Below are 11,646 nucleotides of genomic sequence, written 5' to 3' on the forward strand. Positions count from 1 at the left end.
CACTTGACCATATTGAATCATTCTTTTAATGTGCTGTTGAATTCGATTTGCTAGCATATTGCTGAGAATTTTTGCATCCAGCTTCATCAGGGATATGGGCCTGTAATTCTCCTTTTTAGTGGGGTTTTTGTCTGGTTTTAGCTATCTTTCAAAAAAAATTTTTTAAGTAATCTCTACACCCAACATGGGGCTTGAACTCACAACCCCAAGATCAAGACTTGCACGTTCTATTGACTGAGCCAGCCAGGCACCCCCTATCTTCAATACAATCAATATTACAGGCTTATTCTGTAAAGGTTATAAGGACACGCTTTGTGGATTTTATCTACAATTATTATCTTTCCCCTAGATCCAGGCCAGTACTGTGGCATTTGACTTTTCCAAATCCCCATTTCCTAACTTGTTATGTGAGGGGGTTGGACTGCTTGATCTCTAAGGACCCACTGGCTTTGACATTCTTGCATCTGTGAATAGGGGAGAAAAATCTGAAGTTGAATGTTAGATGGAGGATCAAGCAACAAGAATATTGTCACTGAAAATGTCAGTCAATTTAAAATAAATAAAAAAATAAGCATCTGGTGTTGAGTAAGGACGGCTTCTGCATGATTTGTCTTCACTTTCCCCATTTAGATATCACCAGAAAATGGCCGCAGATCCCACGAAAGCGATCGAAGACGTGAAAGGTAATTGCAGATAGACATCGGTACAATAAATTTAACTCTTCTTAGGGGAAAAAATGAAACAAAGATAAATACAGGTAGCTTACAGGGAGAGGCTTCTAGAATGATCCTGAACAATCCATGCCAATCTGTTTGATAATCCCAATATCGAACCAGAAAATTCGTGATTAAAACAGCCAGGCTTGATTTTTACGGTTATGTCTGAGATGTCCCGGCTTCGTTTTCCTATGGCGAATACACATGTCTTGGTGTTATATCCTTTCTACTTAACGCGTGCAGGAATTGTCACCTGAAGACTGAAGAATTCGGTACCATGAAGAATTTTCATTATTTAATCTGAAAATTAAACCCCCCTGCCCCTTATAATATATACCCGACATGCTAAGTAAATTTCAGTGTTCCAGATGATCTTGGTTTCAAGCATGCAGGGCTTTGCCAGGTGAAATTGTCAGGAGCGTTTGTGTAACCCTTCAGAACTACAGCCATGAAAGAAGGAGTCCTGTTATACACCTTTAAAATGGGCCTAACCAAGAGCATCTGCGGAAGGGCTCAAAGAGCTGTGGACGTCGGAGCAGATTCATGATAATAGATAGTATTTACGGAGTGCCGATTATGTGCTAGGCCCTGTGCTTAGCACTTTTACGTTTGTGATATAATTTAATCCCCAGCAATCCTGTGAGGTAGGTACGAACATGTCCATGTTACAGATGAATAAAATAAGCTCCAGACAGTATATTAACTTCCTTGAAGCAATACGACTAATAACGTAATTCAGATTTTGAGTAATTGATTCGAATTTGGTTTGCGTGGCTACAAAGCCGTGGGCCTTCTGCTCTTGTATATTGTCTCTCCACAAGTGCAAGTAAAGACAAAGTTAAGTTCTTTAAAAGCCTAGCTTATTAGTTTTCTGTTGTTGCCTAACCAAATGACCACAAACCGTTGAAAACCACACTCATTTGTGATCTCAGAATTCTGTAGCTCAGACGTCCAGGGGTGCTGGGCTGGTTTTCCACCTAGGGCCTTATGGGGCTGAAATCAAGTTGCTGGCCCTGGGATGTACTCCTATCTGGAGGCTCTGGGGAAGAATCTGCTTCCAACCTCCTTCCAGTTGTTCCTTGAGGTTGTGGGAATGAGGTTTTCTGTTTCCTTCCTGGCTGTCAGGGGTCACTCTGCTTCTAGAGGGAGCCTGAATTCCCTTGCATGCGGCCCCTCCATCTACCAACCAGCAACAGCATGTCATGTCCTTCTTTCTTTCTTTCTTTCTTTCTTTCTTTCTTTCTTTCTTTCTTTCTTTCTTTCTTTCTTTCTTTCTTTCTTTCTTTCTTTCTTTCTTTCTTCTTTCTTTCTTTCTTTCTTTTCTTTCTTTCTTTCTTCTTTCTTTCTTTCTTTCTTTCTTCTTTCTTTCTTTCTTTCTTTTCTTTCTTTCTTCTTCTTTCTTTCTTTTCTTTCTTTTCTTTCTTTCTTTCTTTCTTTCTTTCTTTCTTTCTTTCTTTCTTTCTTTCAAGATTTTTATTTTTAAGTGATTTCTATACCCAACGTGGGGCTTGAACTCACAACCCCAAGATCCAGAGTCATGCTCTACCGAGTGAGCCAGCCAAGTGCCCCTCCTTCTTACTCTTTGCCCCCTCTTTTGCTTTTATCACGTGATTAGATTAGGCCAACCCAGATAAACCAGGATAATCTCCTTATTTTAAAAGTCCATTGAGTTAACTAAAAAATAAATGAATAAAGTCCATTGACTTGTAACTTGAATTACATCTACAAGGTCTCTTTTGCCAGATAAAGTAATATATTCATGGATGTGCTGTCTCATCACAGTCGCAGTTCTGGTGCAATTCTTTGGGGATTATTTTTGGAATTCTGCCTGCCGCATTTAGAATGTTACACTTACGTGCTTTTAAAATTAGCAATGGGATATATTGTGTTCAGTAAATAAAAAAAACATTTACACGTTCTGTGGAATGTTAAGGAAAAGGAAAGAGAACATGTGACTAAAAGTTAATTAGGAAACTAATATCTATTTAATTACTCAGAGCACTCTCTCTTTTATCTTTTTTTTTTTTTGAATTTTTTTTAACGTTTATTTATTTTTGAGACAGAGACAGAGCATGAACGGGGGAGAGCCAGAGAGAGAGGGAGACACAGAATCTGAAACAGGCTCCAGGCTCTGAGCTGTCAGCACAGAGCCCGACGCGGGGCTCGAACTCACGGACCGCGAGATCGTGACCTGAGCCGAAGTCGGACGCTTAACCGACTGAGCCACCCAGGCGCCCCGCACTCTCTTTTTTCCAAGTCAAACACTGTTTTTGGTCCCGTTGGGTCCCAGCAGGAACAATATTTATAACCAAGAAAAAAGAGCAACAGTGAAAAAAATCACCTGACTTATTTTAAAACCACTGACTCCCCCAACTTAACTGATAATATCAAGATAATCCCCTAGCAGTTAGGCTTTAGTTATTCTCTGCTTCTTACAGAGGGTGGCTACTCTTGAGATAGCCAGGCTGCTGCTTCTATTAATTTCTGTGTATCCACATGTTCCAGCTACTTAAAAAAAATTGTTTTTTAAAGTTTATTTTAATTTTGAGAGACAGAGCACACACAGGCAGGAGAGGGGCAGAGTGGGGGAGAGAGAGAGAGAATCCCAGGCAGGCTCAGTGCTGTCAGCAGAGAGCCCGATGGGGGACTGGAACTCACAAACTGAACCGTGAGATCATGACCTGAGCCAAAACCGGGAGCTGGACGCTTAACCGACTGAGCCACCCAGGCACCCCCAGCTACTTTTTAAATAACAACTTTATTGAGGTATAATTTTCATACCATAAAGCTCACCCACTTAAAGTATACAACTCAGTGGCTTGTGGTATATTAACAGAGTATGTCACCATCCCAATAATCTAATTATAGAACATTTTCATTAGCCCCTAAAGAAACTCCTTGTACCCATTAGTAGTCACTCCCTCTTTTTAAAAAAAAATTTTTTTTTTAACGTTTATTTTTGAGACAGAGAGAGACAGAGCATGAACAGGGGAGGGTCAGAGAGAGGGAGACACAGAATCTGAAACAGGCTCCAGGCTCTGAGCTGTCAGCACACAGCCCGACGCGGGGCTTGAACTCACGGAGCGCGAGATCATGACCTGAGGTGAAGTCGGCCGCTTAACCGACTGAGCCACCCAGGCGCCCCTAGTCACTCCCTCTTAACTCCCTTACCTCCCTCCCCACTGCAGCCCAAGGCACCTACTAATCCATTTTCTTTATATATAGAGGCTGTGGCTACTTTTGTTCCAAAATGCTTCTAGGTATGACCATACTGAAATAATAGCAAAGCTGCTTTGGCATTTGAGTAGAAAAACTCGTCTTGTGGTTTTGAAGAAACAATATAAAAAAAGGCTAGCTTAATGCATACAAGTGATCTTCTTGGATGCTATGCAAAGATTCCTCAATTCAATACTTGGAACCTTAATGCTAAAAGGAACTTTGAAGATTCTTGAGTAAAACGTCTTCATTATGCAGCTGGTGGAAATGAGACCTAGAGAGGTTAAGTTGAATGGCCCAAAGTTGCTCATCTAATTGTGCCCGTCAAATACATTTTTATTAAATATTATACTTAATTGACAGATACACGAGATGTGATGCTAAAGCTTTACACCTAAGAAATAAAAATACTTCAACCAATAGTTCTCTGCAGGAGCCCAAAGAAATAAGCCCGATATTCAACTTTCAAGCAACTGGTCATCAGGTAAATGTAATAGAATAGCACCATAAGCTTCGCCCGTGAGATGTTAAAGAATCCATGCGTAGTTTAAATATATATAAGGATTATCTGTTATGTATAGGGAAAAAAAGTAGTTAAACAAAGCCTGTCCGGAGCCCTTTGATACACAAGAAATTTCTTCCCTGTATTTCACTTCTTTTGCTAAGGACACAAAGGTCAAGAAAACAAGCTGACCTCAATTATTCATTCTCAAGGTGAACTTCAAGTCAGATACGGATTTAGTTCAGTCTACTGTGTGTTCACATCTGTAGTGGCCTTAAGGCTCAAGATGGTCGAGGCACCTTTCCAAGGAGATAATGTGTTTACCAAACTATATACTACAGCAAAAACAAAAACAAAAATGCTAATGTATAATGTTAGCAACAGGTGAAATTAACCAGAGGACCCTGTTCCACTCATATTCTGATTAATTGTGTTCTGCATAAAAGCATATATGACTCAGAATTAGAAAATGGGCAATATATAGTAATGGCTAGACTGCCTATGCCTCAGAGCAGTATCAGTCTGGCTTCTGATTTAGGTTTCGGGGTGGTGTTAAAAGGGTATTGCTTGAAAATGGAGAAAGAAACGTAGGCTCAGTGACCGTCTGTACAAGGACGAAACTGGAAGTTAAGTCTTGGGAGATCTTCGAGGTATTCCAGCTGGTTATAGACTAATAATACCACTTGGAAGTCACTTAGCCCCCGGGGTGTCTTCACAAGGCAGATTACCAAATTCCTGGGCACAGTGAAGGCATTCAGTCTCCACTGCATAGAAGCAAGCCTGACCCTCATCCTGTGGAAGCTTACCCACTTACTCTATGAGTAATTGCTTTCTTCATTACCTCTTCAATTAAAGCCGTTTGATGATACTATTTAGCCTGTAAGAACCCAAGAGGTGGCCTTGGTGGTCTACCTCAGAGCAGGCAAAGTCTCTCATGCTTTTAGGGTCGCAGAGCAGAGTGCTGTATAGTTTCTTCAAACTCACGATCTTGTCTCTGGTCGCTCGCAGTCTCCTCCAACCACCCCCTGTCTACTTTAACAATCAAGTTTCGTGAGTGTTTTTAAATATTGCTAAACCACTAAAGCCATAGCTTTTCTTTCCTTCACAGACTAAACTTTCACTAAATGAAAGATTCTCTAAGCTGACAACGAAGAAAACGCCAGAATCCGTTGTCAATTCTGAAGACCAAAAAGTCCTTTCCTCTTAAAGTTTCGCTGTTAACAAGGATATTGTAGCGAGTTTATGCTAGACGATAGACATATGCTTTCAGTATTTACCTTTTTGCTTCTCTTGTTAATGTATCTTTTCTTAAGTACGCTTTGATGCAAGTAACCTGTCAACAATGTTTACATAAGAGAAAAAAAATGTTTACTTTGTGTGCATAAAAGAACGGAGAAATGAGTAAGAAGTAGGAAAGATGATTTAGAATGAGACATGTTAGGAAGACAGCTAGGTTTTCAGAATGACTTGTCTTCAATGGTAGAGAATATATTTCTTTTCTTTTTTATTTTTTGTTGCTTTGATTTTAAGTTGTTCTTTGAGTTCAAGAACCCACATGGGAATCCTAAATAGATTGTATTTCAACAGTAGAGCAAGATTATTGATGAGCATCTTTGATGATAAAATATTCTCTGCCTCAAAAGTTAGTAAGATTGAACTGTACTCTTCATGAAAAAGATAAATTGGTATCCAAACCTTTTCACTTTTTCTGGGAAATTATGCTTTTGCTTTTGATATGAACTTATAAGAATTTCAAATTGTTCTACTATAATTTGCTGTGAATGTATTAAGGTAATAAAGTTTAAATACAAATGTGGCTTTTTGTCTTTCCATTGATATTTGGGGTCCAAAGTACCGATGATCCTGAATAATGATACACACAGACTATCGAAGTGTAATTTGGATGTCAACTGTGTCCAGCTAAGCCTGTTGTTATAATACACTAAAAATAGTGGTTTATTAGTATTTCCTACTTCCATAAGACTTTCAGCCTCATTTAATAAATCTTGCCCTCACATTTATTTGTGCAAAGAAAATGAAATGCAATATAGAAATATAAGAATAGTTGGATTCTAGTCTGACTCATTTATACCATTGTTTTCTGAACCAAATTAACAAATGGTTGAACCATTGAGTTGAAAAGCAAAGCCATCATCAGTTTGACCCAAGGTCTCTACATTTTTTTTTTTTTTAACGTTTATTCATTTTTGAGACAGAGATAGAGCATGAACGGGGGAGGGTCAGAGAGAGAGGGAGGCACAGAATCTGAAACAGGCTCCAGGCTCTGAGCAGTCAGCACAGAGCCCGACGCGGGGCTCAAACTCACATACCACGAGATCGTGACCTGAGCCGAAGTCGGACGCTTAACCGACTGAGCCACCCAGGCGCCCCCCAAGGTCTCTACCTTTTGTGGTAGCTTTGCTCCGAGGGTCTAACCTTGAATATGGAGAATGATGACGTGCATGAAGCTTCATACCGTAATTTGCAGCAAGTGATTTGGGAGAGGATGTTTCTTCAGATCACAAAACCAATACACGTTCCTTGAAGAAATTTTAGAAAACACAAAATACCGTAAAAACCCGCATGCATAACAACTGTGATCTCTACCTCCATATGTATTTTGTTGACACAAAGACTTCTTCCATAGCAAAGCTTTCTTTCCGCAGTAGGTATCCAGTTTCCCATTGCTAGACATTCGGGCTGCATCTAGTTTGAGTTTTTGTAAATGAAACTTGTGATGACCATCCATGGAGCTAGATCTTTGCAGCAGATCTCCAATTTGTTCCATACGACCATTTTCTAGAAGTAGAATTGCTGGATTAAAGAGTACTTATTTAGAATGTTACACATATTAATAAATCGCTGTACAGAATATGAAAAGCCTTGTTTTCCCATACTCTCATCAACAGAGAATGTGGGATAGATGTACTGTTTTCAGTGTCTTGCTTGCTGATGGATAATACCGGGTGAAAAGAAACGGCGTAAGTCAACGGACTTTGTAATACCTTCCCAGCTCCAAAATGGTCTCTTTTCTGTATTGAACAGCAGCCATATAATTCACACATCTCTCCCTCTCTACCTTGAATAACGTTAGGAGTACAGGAGCATAAACAACCGGTTTGGTCCATTCCAAGAGATAAACACTCTGGGTATTTTTCAGTACATGAACCAAGAGACAGGCTGAACTTTCCATGTTTGCCTCATTTGGCAACAATCATAGCACTGATTTTTTAATGTTTGTTTATTTAGTTATTTATTTTGAGAGACAGAGTATGAGTAGAGGAGGGGCAGAGAGGGAGGGAAAGACAATGCCAAGCAGGACACGGGGCTGGATCGCATGAACCCTGGGATCCTGTCTTGAGCTGAAATCAAGAGTTGGTCGCTTAACGGACGGAGCCGCCCAGGTGCCCCCATAGCATTAATTTTTGAAGTGAGATCTTCAGACCAGCGTGGTCAGCATCACTCAGGAAGTTGCAAACTCTCCAGCCTCACCCCCAGACCTACTGAATCTGAAACTCCGGGCGTGGGCTTCAGCAATCTGTGTGATGCGTGCTCAATTGTCAGATTGTACAATACGCTGCTCCTTAGTGGTAACTAAAATTCCTACCCGCAACCAGGTAGAAACTATAGAGCCTACCCCATCTCCCTCTCTTCTGTTTTGATCTTTCTGCTTACTACTTTCTTTTTAAGTTTAGTTAGTTATTTTGAGAGGGAGAGAGAGAGGTGGGGAGGGGCAGAGTGAGAGAGGGAGAATCCCAAGCAGACTCCACGCTGTCAGCGCAGAGCCCAACGCGGGGCTCAAACTCATGAACTGTGAGATCACGACCTGAGCCGAGATGGATAGACGCTTAAAGGACTGAGCCACCCAGGCGCCCCTCTGCTTGTTACTTTCTACATATGTCCGTACCTGCACTCTCTCCCCTCCTCTCCGCTTCCACTCTGAAACGCTATCCAGTGGATACGAGTGCAGGTTGGAGGACTCTTTCTGGGAGGTTCTTGGGCTTCCTTGTTGGATCCTGCCCATCCTTCAAGCTACAGCTCTGCTATGTTAAATGGGTTTAAACGGGGTACAGAGTTATCTGTACGTGACTTGGCCCCTTTGTGATTTGATCCCTGGCTTTGCTCTCTAATCTTTTTTCCTTCCAATTTCCCCCCACCACGTACCTTTCCAGCCACACCAGCTTCCTTCTTACGCCTCGAACACAGCCTAGGATACTTTTCGCCCTACAAGACTCTTCCTCCAGACATTGGCGTGGCTCCCTCCCTCTGATCATTTGAGAAGCTCAAATACCGCTTTCCCACCACCTCAGAGGAACCTTCCATGACCACCCTATCTAAAACAGCACTGCAATCACTCTGCCCCCTCATCATGCTTGCTTTTTCTTTTTTTTAATGGGTACCTATTTTTGAGAGAGACAGAGACAGAATGCGAGTGGGTTAGGGGCAGGGAGAGAGGGAGACACAGAATCTGAAGCAGGCTCCGGGCTCCGAGCTGTCAGCACAGAGCCCGACGCGGGGCTCGAACTCACAAGCTGTGAGATCGTGACCTGAGCTGAAGTCGGGGACGCTTAACTGACGGAGCTACCCAGGTGCCTTTTTTCTTCACTGTTTTAATCTCCAGTGCCTAACAAAGTGCCTAGTATATAGAAGGTGCTAGTAAACCTTTGTTGACCGAAAGAGTATTGCAAAAAAAAAAAAAATGTATTAAAGATTGGGAAGAAAATGCACCATCATCTTTTAGAATGTGGGAACTACAGGAAGTTGGTGTTACTACTTTTCCAGATTTTACAAATTTTCAGAAATAATCACATTTCGCTCATGTCAGAAATAATACATTGTGAGTAAACTAATGAGCCATAAAAGTATTAAGTTGCTTTTTGGGTTTTGCGTCTGGTGCCTTCAGTTGCGTGGGTTTCCTGTTGTTTGCTGTGTGAGTCTGGCAGAAAGATTTCCTTGCTCCAGCTGAGTGCTGCCTCCTCACCCAGCAGATGGCAGCATAAAACTTCTAAAATACAGCCTTCCACAAAACGGCAAACCTCCATAAACAAAATGGAAGGAGGGAGAGGAGAGGAGAGGAGAGGAGAAGAGGGGAGGAGAGGGGAAGGGAGGGGAAGGGAGGGGAAGGGAAGGGAAGAAGAAAGAGACTAAACAAGCTGTGGAATGTTTGGATACTTCAGAAAATGGGTATTTCTAAAAAACAGCCTAACACAGATTTCTCAGTTTGACTCAGACAGATGATCTTCAGGTTGTTTATTTATCTCTTTGGTTTTTTTTTTAAGGATTTTATTCTTAAGTAATCTCTACACCCAACGTAGGGCTTGAATTTACAACCCCCCAATCAAGAGTCTCAAGCTCTACTGACTGAGCCACCAGCCACCCTGTCTGGTTTTTTTTTTTTTTTAAATGTTTATTTATTTGGGGAGGGGGAGAGGTGGAGAGAGGGGGGAACAGAGGATCGGTGAAGCAGGCTCTGTTCTGACAGGAGAGAGCCCGATGTGGGGCTCGAACTCACGAACAGCAACATCATGACCTGAGCCCAAGTCGGATGCTGAACCGCCTGAGCCACCCAGGTGCCCCTGTTGTTTTTTCTTTCTTAGGGAAAGAGGTCTGAGACGAAGGGCTTAAACAAGTTGGCTATTGAGAGCTAAACAAGGCGTAAGCCTCCTACCTTCAGCCCAGTGTAGCTTTATGTTTATTTGTGTTTTGCTATACCATTCTGCTTTTCTTTAAGAATATATACCTTTGCTGTCTAGGACTGGCTTTAAGATACCCGAGCAATAGTGGCGGCTGGGTGACTCAGTTGGCTAAGCATTCGACTCTTGATTTCGGCTCAGGTCGTAATCTTGAGGTTCGTTGGTTGGAGTCGCGCGTTGGGCTCTGTGCTGAGGACGCAGAGCCTGCTTGGGGTTCTCTCTCTCTCCCTCTCTCTCTCTGCTCCTCCCCTGTTTGCGCTCTCTCTCTCTGAAAATAAATAAACATTAAATATATATATATATATATTTTAAAAATTAACAAATAAAATATTCCAGCAATAAATAACAAGTTGGTAAAATATCATTATAGGTAATTTGTAAATAAGGAATATACCAGAAAGCAAAGAGTGGGAAACGGAGAGGCTGAGGATGAGGAGAAACTTCTCCCAGTTACTTCGTCACCTAGTCTTGGTTCTTGACTTCACCAACTGTGTGATCCTAGGCAAGTCGCTTCTCTTGTGGAAGTTTCAATTATCTGGTGAGGTCTTTAGAAAAGATGGCCTTTCAGGGCCCTGAAAGCAGTACATATCTCAGCTCCCTACAGAACCCTGAAATATTTAAGTTCCTCTTTGCATTTTCTGAAAATGAGGCCAAAGGAAGCCTCGGGTCAGAAGTCCCATGGTCTTGGCCGTATCATTATTTATTTATTTATTGTTTAAAGTTTATGTATTTACTATGAGAGAGAGAAAGACAGCAAGCTGGGGAGGGGCAGAGAAAGGGAGACAGAGAGAGAGAGAGAGAGAGAGAGAGAGAGAAACCCAAGCAGGCTCTGAGCTAACAGCCTCAGAGCCCAATGTGGGGCTCGATCTCATGAACCGTGAGATCAAGACCTGAGCCTAAATCAAGTGCTGGACACTTACCTGACCGAGCCACCCAGGTGCCCCTGGCCATATTATTTCTTATAGCTAAGCAACCCTACAGCCCTATAGTTTTTCAGAAGGACTAAGGCCACCAGCAAGCAGACATACTCACCATGGAGGTCTCCCCTGGGACTGGGGGTACCCAAGGCAAATGGCTATGTACCGCTCCCATGGCTATCCTCAGCTTCCATTTGAGTACAAGAGCACGGGCTGTGGTAGACCAAAGTTGAAATCCCATCTCTGCCACTTCCTGGCTGTGTGTGATCTTGGCTATTATTCCCAGTTCTCAATTTCCCCATATATAAAATTGTTGTGAGGAGCACGATAAGAATGAATATGGGGGCCCCTGGGTGGGTCAGGCGGTTAAGCGTCCAACTCTTGATTTTGGCTCGGGTCGTGATCCGCGGTTCGTGGGTTCGAGCCCCGCATCAGGCTCCACACTGAGGGCACAGAACCTGCTTGAGATGTTCTTTCTCCCCGCCCCTCTCTGCCTCTCTCTCTTTCTCAAAACTAAATAAACTTAAAAAAATTTAAAGAATTAATGTGAGTAGGAAGGTGGACAGAGAGGTGATATAGAAGAATACACTTGAGATACTGTT

General features: G+C 42.1%; 1 protein-coding gene across 2 annotated transcripts in view; it reads left to right on the forward strand.

The window, feature by feature from the left end:
- Window positions 1–6,250, forward strand: part of LUZP4 (leucine zipper protein 4) — a 31,320-nt gene extending 25,070 nt beyond the window's left edge. The window contains exons 6-8 of one of the 2 annotated variants that reach the window (XM_043570373.1): window positions 631–683; window positions 4,296–4,416; window positions 5,543–6,250. In XM_043570373.1, coding sequence (XP_043426308.1) covers window positions 631–683; window positions 4,296–4,416; window positions 5,543–5,641 — 273 coding nt within the window. In that variant the 3' untranslated portion in view covers window positions 5,642–6,250. Of the gene's footprint in view, window positions 1–630; window positions 684–2,779; window positions 2,820–4,295; window positions 4,417–5,542 lie in introns of those variants that run through there. The other variant, XM_043570374.1, reaches the window with a different exon arrangement.
- Window positions 6,251–11,646: the final 5,396 nt, after the last annotated feature.

The sequence above is a fragment of the Prionailurus bengalensis genome, chromosome X (genome assembly GCF_016509475.1).
Source record: "Prionailurus bengalensis isolate Pbe53 chromosome X, Fcat_Pben_1.1_paternal_pri, whole genome shotgun sequence".
Taxonomy (NCBI): domain Eukaryota; kingdom Metazoa; phylum Chordata; class Mammalia; order Carnivora; family Felidae; genus Prionailurus; species Prionailurus bengalensis.